This window comes from Capra hircus, chromosome 12, assembly GCF_001704415.2.
Source record: "Capra hircus breed San Clemente chromosome 12, ASM170441v1, whole genome shotgun sequence".
In the NCBI taxonomy this organism is placed as follows: Eukaryota; Metazoa; Chordata; class Mammalia; order Artiodactyla; family Bovidae; genus Capra; species Capra hircus.
In genome coordinates this window covers 18,726,834-18,740,289 of record NC_030819.1, presented here as the reverse complement: position 1 = coordinate 18,740,289, position 13,456 = coordinate 18,726,834, and the positions used below count along the sequence as shown (strand labels likewise).

The 13,456-nt window shown below is 36.0% G+C and overlaps 1 protein-coding gene across 1 annotated transcript in view; it reads left to right on the top strand.

Moving 5' to 3' along the window:
- The window catches only part of GPC5 (glypican 5), a 1,608,220-nt gene extending 1,606,088 nt beyond the window's left edge, over positions 1-2,132 (top strand). The window contains exon 8 of the mRNA XM_018056453.1: positions 1,164-2,132. Coding sequence (XP_017911942.1) covers positions 1,164-1,321 — 158 coding nt within the window. The 3' untranslated portion in view covers positions 1,322-2,132. The remainder of the gene's footprint in view (positions 1-1,163) is intronic.

Genomic DNA, 13,456 nt, shown 5'->3' with positions numbered 1-13,456 from the left:
GAATAATAACACAAGTGCTCAGACTGTAAAATCAATATGTCAGATCAGTAGAGCTGAGCTTTGTTTTAATGCTCTCATCCCTGAACGCAGTGGAGCTTACTTTCTGAATTATATATATGTATTGACCTAATTACATAAATATTGACTTTTCTTTATATGAAGCTTTTCTTTTCAGTCTCACTGTAATTACGATGTCAATATTTGTGGCCCTAGTAACGTTGAATTTAAACCTGTTAATTGTGACTGATGGTGGCATACCATGAGATAATCCAGACAGTCTCACAGTCTCAGCACATGGGTGACACTAGATAGTAACTGATAAATCAGGAATTTCTTAGGGGTATCATAGTAAGGTAAACTTCTTCAAGAAAATAATCTTAAAGGATGAAATATGTCATCCCCAGTAACTGGGGACTGGCCTCCTCCTCAGTTTGTCGGGTTTTACAACACACAGAGGTAGTAACCAGGATGTGAGTAGATTTTGGTCTATAATGTTGTACAACATTTTCTTTTCTTTAATCAAACACTTCATCCATAACTTTAATCCCCAATCCATCCTACTACTAAATTATTTGATCTCCTGACAGATGCCTATACCCCTATCCCCATAGCTCTGCGTGTGTATAAAGGGTATCATTTAATATTTATTATTATTCTTTGATATATTTCAATAAGGATCTGTGCATAGTTTAGCCTAATACAAAATATGATCTACTTAAATTCTACTTTTTAAAAATGTCCAATTTAATTATCTCTCCTTACATGGCTTTATTTTCATAAGAAAAGATTTCACACGGTTCCTACCATTGTTACATCTCGGGGCCAAGCACAGATACTATACCTCCGGACATTTTAATTAAATTTCTTTACTTCGATACCATTAGAGAAATATGCCAAATGCTTTCAAAAAGCTAGAAAGTACTTTTTACTTTGTTCTCATAAAGTTTCTGAGCACTCCCAACCAAGGTCTTATACGTTCCAATTCAAGAAATGCAGAAGTATGTGTCATATTCATCGTTTAGGGTTAGGTGAAACACACAGGGACTGCTACACAAAAAGATTCAAAACAATCGTGTCCACAATTTGGGTAGAGGGTCGTTCTAGAAGGATCATGGTGAGGTGGTATATCCCTCATTCCATGATTTTCTTATTTGCCTCTACAGGGATACCAGAGGAGATGAACCTCAGTGATGTGAAGCAAATCCATCGAACAGACGGTGGTAGTGCTTTAGACACAGCTGGAGCAGGATGTACGGCCGCAACTGAAACTACGGCACTGACTCTGATGGGTGTATTGATGTTATTTCCTGGGCTTTGGTAACAGTTCTTCTGCCCTGATACACATGTCTTAGTGGAGTCTTGATTTCTCCCTTCTCTTGCTCTGAGTGGAATAAGGTATCCTTTCAAATGTAACAATTATACTTATGAGCAGGTACTAACTTCTTGGAAGCCAAGTTGGCATGTTGACAAAGTACCTAAAAATCAACGTTTACATGATAGACCATTTGAAAACATGTCTTCTTTGAATCTAAAATATGAATCTAACTTAAATGTTCTTAATTGCTAACATGTTAAACCTGCAAATGTGAAGAGCACGGAAGTGACTTTGAATGAGAAGGATTTAGTATGTCTGTAACTTTATTATTCTCAATTCCAACCTCTTCCATTTTAAAAGAAAAAAATGTTTTCAATTGAAGGTGTATTTGCAGGATGAGGAAAACAATACATAGCTTTTCTTAAACTACTGGAATCAGAATTTCATTAACTGAATCAGAAACAAACAATGGCAAGTAGTATGCATGCATTTTCAAGATATTCTTCCATTTTTATAAGCTATAAAAAGAAATGACTGAAAGCCTATAAATTATAGAGTAGATTGCAAGGAGCATTTCACATAATTTCATTGAAGATGCTTGATAATTTTTATCCACTGTAACTAAGCCACTGACATACGTAAAGCTGAGTATTTTGATAGCATCTGATTTGTATCCCATTATATACAAAGTGCATCTTTGGTGTTGTGACTGTGTTCCCTCCTATCTCTCTGCCTCCTAATGGATTTATCTATGTTGCAAAGCACACGCTTGCTCTAGGGATATCTCTAATAAAGCTGTTAATTATTTGGTGGAAAATTTTAAAGAATATTGATCATTTTCTCCTAGAAAAAATGATATATTCATCCATTTTCAAAATGTTACTTCAAAAATTTGCTGTTTTTTAAAACTTGATATTTAACAATTGTCTATATATTTCCAAAGTTCCTATGAATATCTAAAGACGCACTAATATAGAAAGTACGGCATGCACTGTTATAGCTCTTCTCACATTAGCAGAGCCACTTACCCATAATCCCTGACTTCCCAGTTGAGATAAGATGTCTCAGCAGACACTGTGCTTATCACTGTACTTAAGGAGAAAGAGATAAGTCAGCTTTTATTAGGAAGTATCATATCCAGTCAATAGCCAGAAAATATAATTAATACAAAGTGACAGAATAGAAAAGAGAAGTGCTGAACTTATAAAATTTTTAAAAAATCAAAAAGATTTCAAATGACCTCTGAAAAAGAACTGACGGGGACTCAATCAACAAGCATTTGCGGGATGAAATCAATCTGTCCAAATAAGGAAACTATATGATCAAACACTATTCTCCCTCAGGTTCTCAATTATTGGTGAGAACCTGGTGATGATCAGCTTACACCACAGTATTTTTAAACTGCCAAGATAAGTCAGATTTTTCTTGTCTGTTCAAATATGACTCTGAACTGGAAGTGCTGTTCTTCCTGCCAGTTCTGGATGCCATTTTCCTGGGCTTTCACTCCACTTTAACATGATCTGCTTGGATTTTAGCACATTTGCACCACCATACTCCAAATATTAGAAACTTAACACTTTTAAAAATTTTAATTTCAACTTCAACTCTTCATTTAAACAACTCTGAAATGAGGTCAACCTTTTGTGGCACTCCAGCCCAAGCCACAGTTGGGTTGCCACGGCAACACTTCTGACCCAAACCTGAAGGGTCTTTAGAAAAGCCAACTAAATAACATGGTTCAGCAGTCTAATATGTACCTGGATAAAATTAGTTGGTAAAAGATAATTTTAGATATTGTAAGAAATGGTTAAAAGCAGAGTAGTAATAAAATTGATAATATGAATATCTTTTTATCAATTAAATTTTACATATTCAAATAGGTGCTGTCTACCTCCATGTAGGCATTTAGGAGACAATACTTATACCATAAGCAATAAAGCTAGAGCTCAAAACACTTGAGGTTTTCAGAATTTCTTTAAGAGCCTGAGGCATACTTTTTTAATATTTTCAATGAGGTCATTCTTTAATACTCTGCTCTAAACCATCTTACATTTGTATAGCTCTTATAATTTACAAGGCTCTTTCAGAGGAGACAAAGCATATCATTTGTCTTTCCTCACTTCTAAAGGATGGGTTCAATTTTTAGTCAAATAAAACAATAACACTGAGTTGTTGTTTTCTTTTAATATGGCTCAGAATTTGCTTTATAAGAGTTTTCCATTAGTAAGGTTAAAAAGTTTTTAAGCAATGGTAAAGTTGTTAGAATATATGTTTACTTTCCAAGATGACTTAAAGGATAACATTCAGGTGAATATATATGTATTTTAAATTATCTTTCACAGTTATAGTCACATTTTATACTGGGATCAATTAAAGGAGTTTTCTTGAATTTCTGAGTTATTGTTATATAAATTAATCTGAAACAGTCTAGTATTCTGCATGTATTAAGAAGAATCAGTTAATCTGAGCCAAAATTCAGGGCCCTCTCTTTGCATATACACCATGATAAATGCTCTTACACAAAATCTCCTTTAGTCTCACCAATAATATTATCACCTCCATTCAACCAATGAAGAAACTGAGGCTAGAAAGACCACGCACTTTGTTTGGTGTCGTACAACTAGTCAGAATAGCATCAAACATATGAGTAATGTCTCTAAACAAACCATATACATTCTTGGGTCAAAGATATAACAGTTTCAGAACAGTAGTACAAAATCTTAAAGTTAGCATAAAACTCATTCAAAGGTGATTTAAGTCTCTAAATAAGGATTAAAAGAAACAAGTAAATTAACTGTACAATCCTAATGTATAATCATCAGATTGTGAGAAAGAAAGAAAGTGAAGTCGCTCAGTCGTGCCCAACTCTTTGCGACCCCATGGACAGTAGCGCTCCTCCGTCCGTGGGATTTTCCAGGCAACAGTACTGGAGTGGGTTGCCATTTCCTTCTCCAGGGAATCTTCCCAACCCAGGGATCAAACCCAGGTCTCCTGCATTGTAGACAGACGCTTTACCATCTGAGCCATCAGGGTAGTCCAATCAAATTGTATATTAGTACAAAAGCATAGGAAAAAAGAAAAATGTAAACATGAACCTTTTCTTTTGTCCTAATCATTACTCTCTCACATGTGAAAATTTCATTCAAATACATCAGCTGCTAAAATAAACCAGCTACCAAAAATGAGAAAATACACATATATATTTTCTAACTATCACAGAATCATAACATTTCTTTTTGTTTTCTGATCAACTGAAGGGTTTAAACATTTCTTTGGCCATAGGACACAGGATGGCATAAAAATATTAGGAAAGAAAGATGAGAAAGAGGGAGGGAGGGAGCGTGTGGTGGAATATTAGTTTTAAAACTCTTAGATATGTCTTTTATCCTCTATTTGTCCAGGAACATCTTATCAATGAAGTAGTATCTGGAGTTTTCTTTTCTAATTAAAGGACAGAAGCTAATATGCTATTTCCTCCCAATACTCAGCTTTTCTAAGTATTCAATAAAGATACTTTGAAAAGGACTCAATTAGTTTACTGCTAATTGTTTTCAATCACTAAAAATATTGTTTCTACCATCAGAACCCTCAGGTACAATCAAAATTGTTTCTTCCTGAGTGAATTCATTCAACCCAGCCTTGTGATTTTTTGAGATAAGTCATTGAGCAGTCTGTGATATCAGTATTTCTTTAGGTTGTCAACTTTGGTATCCTGTATAAAAACATGGGTTGTATGAAAATTCAGCAATAACTCATGTTATTAGGTATGACACTGGGCATAGTTTTTTTAAATTATAGACTGTTGTATATCAATCATTTCTGAAAAATATAGACAAAATTTTTCTCAAGTCTGAAATCTTTCTTTGCCTTTGCTAGAATTAAATGATCACTGAATTACTCTTATATCATCATTTTGTAAATGGAGTTTCACTCAAATGAGTCCTTAAACTAACCTATTTCCATGTGCAGAAAAAAACTGAAGAATTTCATTATAACATGATTTACATCTTCACAGTAGAAATGGTAATAACTATTTGGAACAGAGTGCCGGGATGGAAGTTCGTGGATAACTCTGCAAACATTTGATTCAAGAGTCTCTCCCCTTCCTGCACTTGTCAACTGTCACATTGGAAGCATCTTCACTGTGAAATATTGGGTTGGTCAAAAAGCTTGTGGGAAATTTTCTGTAGAATTTTAACAGAAAAACCCAAAGTTTTTGGCCAGCCCAATATATATAAAGAGATTATGCATCTCACCTCCCAAGAAAGTTTTCCTTTATCACAGAGCAAGAGGAAGGGGATAGAGGAATTCGAAGTGCCGTTGAATTAAAAGCAGATCAGAGAACATCTAAGGAGCAAACTGGCTGGAGACAGAAGGAATGGAATTGACCCAGAGGAATCACTTGGGTAATTTGGTAAGTAAATTCTACTTCTGAGAGTTTCAGTACCCACCTTTGAGCACCCGTGAACTGAAGGAACTAAATATCAGAAGGAGAGGAAGTGGAGATTGTCTCTTTTTACCAGATTACCCAGCCAAGGCCAGCAGCACTAAGGAGGAAAACAAAAAGCCTAGTTTGTGAAACAAACGCTATGAGCAGTACAGTGTGTTTAGCAAGCACTTGTCTTATTCTATTTCTTTAAGAAATCGAGGCACTGACCAGTAAGTATTTTTAACAACAGTAATTTCTTCAGAATAACAAGACCCCCATAGAATAAACAAGGATTTCAACTTACAAAATTGTGATCAAAATTGCCAAAGACTTTCAGAATAGAATTAATCAAGTCATGGCTTTTCCAACTCACCCCACACACCCATTCCTCTCCCTCTCACCAACATACACACACCCATGCCTCACAGTTCCTTGCTATCCTTTCTATTTCCTTTTTATCTTCTTATCTGTATAAGTGAGTTAGCTGTATCTAACTCAGAATTACTTAACAGGACTAGATAATGCAACACATATTTAAGACCCACCTGGCACATGGTGATCCTTAATAATTTCAAGTTTGTGCCCTTCCCATTAAACCTTCTCTTAAAATGCATGTGTGCCCAGAATTGGACAATACCACACTATTAAATTATTAATTCTTCCTGTGGCTAAGCTTTTGATAGGGAAACAGCATAAAGAAAGTTTGAGTGTGAATAAATAGAGCTTAAGAAGGACTCACTGGAAAAATCCCTGATGCTGGGAAACATTGAGGGCAGAAGAGGGCATCAGAGGATGAGATGGCTGGATGGCATCACTGATGCAACGGACATGAACTTGGGCAAACTCTGGGAGATGGTGAGGACAGTGAGGCCTGGCGTGCTGAAGTCCATGGGGTCACAGTCAGACACAACTGTGTGACTGAACAACAAGGAGGAGGAATAAGAGAGAGTAGAATTGCAAGAGAGACCTACTCCTGCCTGTTTCATCTGTCATGTTTTGCTTAGCCTCATCCTGGCTACAAAGTTTATTCATGGAAAATGTATTTCCAAAATATAAGGAGTTAGAGTGGTCTTGCTTTTATTGATTATAAAGGGATATTAGCCCTGACCCAGTGTTTACAAGTGAATTTGTCTCCAACTGTAACAAACTGAAGACCTCAACTGCCAGCCCCTGCAATGGCAAGTCTACCTGACCAGAGTCTTCAGACCACATCTCAGAATGATTATAGTCTGGGATAGAGCTCAGAGCTCAGGCCAAGATGAGGTGGAACTTAACCATTAATGAGCAATCAGTGTATTGCTCAGTGTCATACCGAAAGTCATCACCAGTGAGGATTTCGAATGACAAGATCATCTCCTTAAGTTCACGTTGATAACAGGTGACAAAGTAGAGTAAGTTCCCTACATATGAATGAGTTCTGTTCCAAGAATGCATTTGAAAGTCCAATTTGTTTTTAAGTCCAACAAAGTTATGCCGAGGCAACCAGCTAACGCAATCAGGCTATATAGTACTGGACCATGTGCTGCGTTGGGCTTAGTTGCTCAGTCGTGTCTAACTCTTTGTGACCCATGGACTGTAGCCCACCAGGTTTTTCTGTCCATGGGGATTCTCCAGGCAAGAATACTGGAGTGGGCTGCCATGCCCTCATCCAGGGGATCTTCCCAACCCAGGGATCAAAACTAGGTCTCCCACATTACAGGCAGATTCTTTATCATCTGAGTCACCAGGGCTATAAAAGGTTTATAATACTTTTCACACAAATAATATATTAAAAAAACAAACACAAAGAAAACATTTGTAACCTTACAGTACAGTACTTTGAAAAGTATAGGAGTAAAGGTACAACAGCTGGGCAAGTTCACATATTTGAAGGTTCTTATGTAGGACTTACTGTATTTCTAAAGATGGATGTCAACACTTTCCATTGAATCACTCAATATCCCTGAACTCAGAAAACCTTTTGAAAAGTAAGCTTATTCGGTTATTTTTTTAAGGTTATTTATAGGTTTTACAGGGTATATTTAAATTTTCCTTCGTTACAAAAACTTTTTCTTCTCATCTAGTCTCTCGGATATTTTTCCTGTCCCTGTCTTTCTCAAATTCAGCTCTAGTAATAATGTGAGCATCCTGAAGAGATCCCATATGCCAGATGCCCTAGTGTGACCATCTGATGGGGAGACACTGAATCATTGACACATAGGCATCCAAAAATGCTGGAGAAACCAGAACAAGCACAGCTTCAAAGGTTTTAGTCTAACTGTCTGTATGACCTTCAACAAGTCCCATCATCCCTCTGAATTCAGTTCCTCATTTGTAACACAATGTGCTTGAACCAAATGACCACTACATTTCCTTGTCAATTTCCAGTCTAAAAGAGTATCTATTTACTTGATGTCTTATATGATAACCTACTATTACTTAATACATAAAGGACACTTAAAAGTAATGCATAAAATATGATTTTAGTTACAACTCTATGCATATGGTGATAATTCTAATTTGTTTATCACATATGGTGATGTGGCTTTTCTGCATAAGACTGAGTGGAATACTCTTTTCATAAATGAAGGGAAGAATAGTTAGAACAAAGTTTCCTGAGCTTTCATTTAATGGAGAGAACAATATGCCTGAGCAAAGAGATTCACCCTATCATTAAATATTTAGCAATTAATTGCTTTTTGTTTTCACTAATCTTACAGGAGCTATGATCTGAGGTCTTCACTAATGCAGCAGTAGTGTCTCACAATATTTAAAAGCAAATAGTGAATAGAGTGGCACCACTAAGGGTCTGAAAGATCATAGTGTATGGAAGTCAGCGATGGAAGAAATAAAAGTGCATTTGACAGAATTTTTTCTTCTCACATTTTCCCAGGAGACCCTCTTAAATAGGACTAAACAAATGGTGCTGCCTCTGATGATTTATTGCAGAACAAGCTGACAGAACACAGGCGTGTGTTATCTGGTCCCCTGAAGAGTAGGGGCTAATTCAGAAAATGAAAGGAGACCAGAAGTGCAATAGTTGGAGAGAACACTGTATCAGTCAGTGAGCAAGCAGAGAGAAGCGGGGAATTGCAGCTTACCTAAAAAGATAGTTTTTAAATATTGTGTGTTGGTAATTTTAGTGTTTTTTTTCTTCATTTATTAAAAATATTAAGGAGGATCTATGAGAATTTCATCACAGATGGTTAACTGCAATAAATTTAGAGTAAATTTGTCTACCTTACTACTACTTTTGCGACACATTCATTACAGTATAGATATAATTAAAGCTAAATATGTGAATACATATACACATTTATCTCTATTTATCTATAAAATACACATACATTTTCATATATTTGCATGTTTATTGCTGTGTTTGTGCTTTATGAATAGATAAAATATAATATATAAAGGCTTTTATGTTACATTTTCATAAAACTTGCCTTTATATAAATTATTTCTGGCTTTTGATTCAGAGACTGAGAAGGTCAGTGCAATAGATAACTTTTATAAAATTGCTTCTGATTATTTTCCCATATGGACTTTCATTTTTCATTTCAAATGGATCAGTACTGAACAAAGCTCTTACTATGCATAAGAGAACACACATGGCCACATTGGCAATAAGAGGGTGCATACATAGGTATATGCTTCAGAAAGCCTCACTGGCACAGCCTTATGTGTACACATTCTATGATATTTAAGAGACTAAAACACTAAAATCACCAACGCACAGTATTTAAAAACTATCTTTTTAGGTGAGCTGCAATTCCCCGCTTCTCTCTGCTTGCTCACTGACTGTGCAGACTGCGGGGATTAAGTAAACATGAGGTAACATTTGATCAAGGCTTGCTTTTAGGTGAAAATTTTCACACTACATATGTTGAAAAATCATTTGATTTTAAAACTATGTGGAAGCAATCCCACTCGTGGGTATACACCCATCTGTTCAGTTCAGTCACTCAGTCATGTCCGACTCTTTGCAACCCCATGCACTGCAGCATGCCAGGCCTCCCTGTCCGTCACCAACTCCCAGAGTTCACCCAAATTCATGTCCATTGAGTCGGTGATGCCATCCAGCCATCTCATCCTCTGTTGTCCCCTTCTCCTCATGCCCTCAATCCCTCCCAGCATCAGAGTCTTTTCCAATGAGTCAAATCTTCGCATGAGGTGGCCAAAGTATCAGAGTTCCAGGTTCAGCATCAGTCCTTCCAATGAGCACCCAGGACTGATCTCCTTTAGGATGGACTGGTTGGACCTCCAAGGGACTTGCAAGAGTCTTCTCCAGCACCACAGTTCAAACGCATCAATTCTTCGGCACTCAGCTTTCTTCACAGTCCAACTCTCTCATCCATACATGACCACTGGAAAAACCATAGCCTTGACTAGATGGACCTTTGTTGGCAAAGTAACATCTCTGCTTTTGAATATGCTGTCTAGGTTGGTCATACACCCATAGAAACCCATAATATGAAAAGATATATACACTGCAATGTTCATTGCAGCACTATTTAAAATTGGCACATGCAGGCAATCTAAATGTCCATCAACAGAGGAATTGATAAAGAAGATGTGGAACATATATAAAATGGAATATTACTCAGCAACAAAGAAGAATGAAATAATGTCATTTGTAGCAACATGGATAGACCTAGAGATTATCATACTGAGTGAAGTCAGACACAGAGAGGCAAATATCATATGATATTGCTTATATGTAGAATCTAAAAAAAAGAGTACAGATGAACTTATTTACAAAAGAGAAGTAGAGTCACAGATGTAGAAAACAAACTTATGCTTATCAGGGGATTAGGGTTGTTATTGTTGTTTAGCTGCTAAGTCATGTCCTACTCTTTTGAGACCCCATGGACTGTAGCCTGCCAGGCTCCTCTGTTCATGGGATTTTTCAGGCAAGAATACTGAAGTGGGTTACCATTTAGGGGATAAAGGCAGAGAGGGATAAATTGAGAGTGGGATTGACATATGCTATATAAAATGGACTTCCCAGGTGGCATAGTGGTAAAGAATCCACCTGCCAGTGAAGGAGACATAAGGGACGTGGATTCAATCCCTGGGTCAGGAAAATCCCCTGGAGTAGGAAATGTCAACCCACTCCAGTATTCTTGCCTGGAAAATCCCATGGACAAAGGAGCCTGGTGGGCTGCAGTCCATAGGATCACAGAGTCAGACAACTGAGTACAAACATGAGGGTATATATAAATTAGATAACTAATGGTGGCGGTTTAGTTGCTAAGTCATGTCCAACTCTTGTAACCCTGTGGACTGTAGCCCACCAGGCTCCTCTGTCCATGGATTTTCCAGGCAAGAATACTGGAGTGGATTGCCATTTCCTTCTCCAGGGGATCTTCCCGACCCAGGAATTGAACCCAGGTCTCCTGCATTGCAGGCAGATTCTTTCCCGACTGAGCTATGAGGGAAGCCCACTAATGACAACCTACCATACAGCACAGGGAACTCCACTCAGTACTCTGTAATGGCCTATATGGGAAGAGAATCTAAAAACAAACAAACAAAAGGATGGATTAAAACACAAAGTGGATATATGTAAAAGTATAACTGATTCACTTTGCTGTATACCTGAAATTAATACAATATTGTAAATCCACTATATTCCAATAAAAAAATTTTTAGAAAACAAAAAACTACATAGAAACCCAAAGATCATGTATTTCTTTACTTTGCAGAAGAGAAGGCTAAAATCTGGAAAAGAAAAATGAATTACCCAAGGTAACAACACAACTGTTTTGCAACAAAAGATCAGCACTCACTCACTATATAAGAGCAGTTCTGTGCACCATATTGAATCAAACTGCACGCTTATATATCCTAGAATTGAACAGAAATTGCCCCATAACTGGGCTTCCCTACTGATTCAGTGGTAAGAATCCACCTGTCAATGCAGGACACTTCGGTTCAATCCCTGGGTCAGGAAGATCTCCTGGAGAAAAAAATGGTGACTTCATCCAGTATTCTTGCCTGGGAAATCCCATGGATAGAGAACAGTCCATCGGCTCAAAGAGTTGGATACAACTTAGCAACTAAAGAACAACAACTCCAGGGACTAAACAAATAGGCAAACATACCAGTTGGGAGAGTATGCTTAGTCTTGTAATTTTCAAAAAATGAAAATAAAGCTACCTAGAGAAGTTATAAAATCTGACATTACCATGACATTGATTAAAATAGTACAAATAATGTAATAGAATTTGAATGCAATGGTTACAATATAAATGTTAATCTCTTTCCAAATTCACTATTCTGATTCTTGATAAGCCTACCAATTTGCTAAAGTATTCCGGACACTTTGATAAATAACCTGTTCCAACATAGATTACAATTTTCAAATTCATCACCATTTTATTTTTAAATTATAGGAAATAAAATTAAAACATGTTTTATGTCACATTTAAAGGTATTAAAAGAAACATTTCTTCTATGTCACTGTTATTGTTCCCTACCATATCATTTTTATGTGCCATTTTTAGATTTACCATCTCTATATCAGATTATAATTAGGTTATATCTTGAAACATGAAGATCAATAGATCATGTTCATGTTCATTTTAATTGGAAGTTCTTTGTTATTTAAAAATTAAGCTAGTTTATTGCACTATAGCATCTTCTAGTGATTTTAAAATAATGAGAAAATATGAATATTTTAAATCTTTCTAAACAACTTCCCTTTAGAAGATCATTATTTCACTTTATTATAAAACATAAGGGCAAGTCAGCCATAGTTGAACTATGTAACTTTTAATTCCTAGTTCTGTTTTTCTCTTAAAATCCAGAGAGATGTTAGTTATTTGTCTTCTTTGGGATGCAAAAGAAAAATCCTCTTGTACTTCTCTCATTAGCTACCTTTTTCTAAAACAGAGTGAATCATCTCCATATATAACAGGAAATTTTAGAGATGAAAATATATGAATTCCAATGTAGGACAGAGAGAAAATAATTTAATGGAGAGTATATTCATAGAATTAACTCTGGTATAACTATGAACACTTTACATTTATGTTATCTTTCAAGTCTTATCCGGTCGCAAAAAAACTTTATTTTAGTCAACTTTTCTGATTAAAAAATAAAAAATTTCCATTGAAAAATCTTGGAGTATCAAAAATTCTCCAACCTCTGTTCATTTTGCCTCACTTAAAAAAAAATCTAGCTTGTAGAAATACGGCTGTATAAAATATACAAACATTATATTTAGATTCAGAGATCTATATAGAAAGGGTTTCCCTGGTGGCTCAGATGATAAAGAATCTGCTGGCAATACGGAAGACCCAGGTTTGACTTCTGGGTAGGGAAGATCCCCTGGAGAAGGGAATGATGACCCACACCAGAATTCTTGCCTGAAGAATTCCATGGACAGAGGAGCCTAGCGGGCTTCAGTTCATGCGGTCACAGAATCAGACATGAATTACTTCATCTAAGCAAAAGACACACGTATATAAAGAGATAGATACATATAGGGATTATATATTTACATAAATATATAAAGATAGAATACTTTATGACATGATTATATGTTTTCTTTTTAAGCAGTCATTGCTTAACAATATAAATGTTTTTTAGGCCAATAAATACAATTCTAAAAATTATTATAACTGATTCAAAGTATTTTTATATGAATAGCAATTATTTAATCAATGCCCTGTAGAGCAACATATTTCCAATATATCATAGACAACGATTTTAAACATCTTTATTAA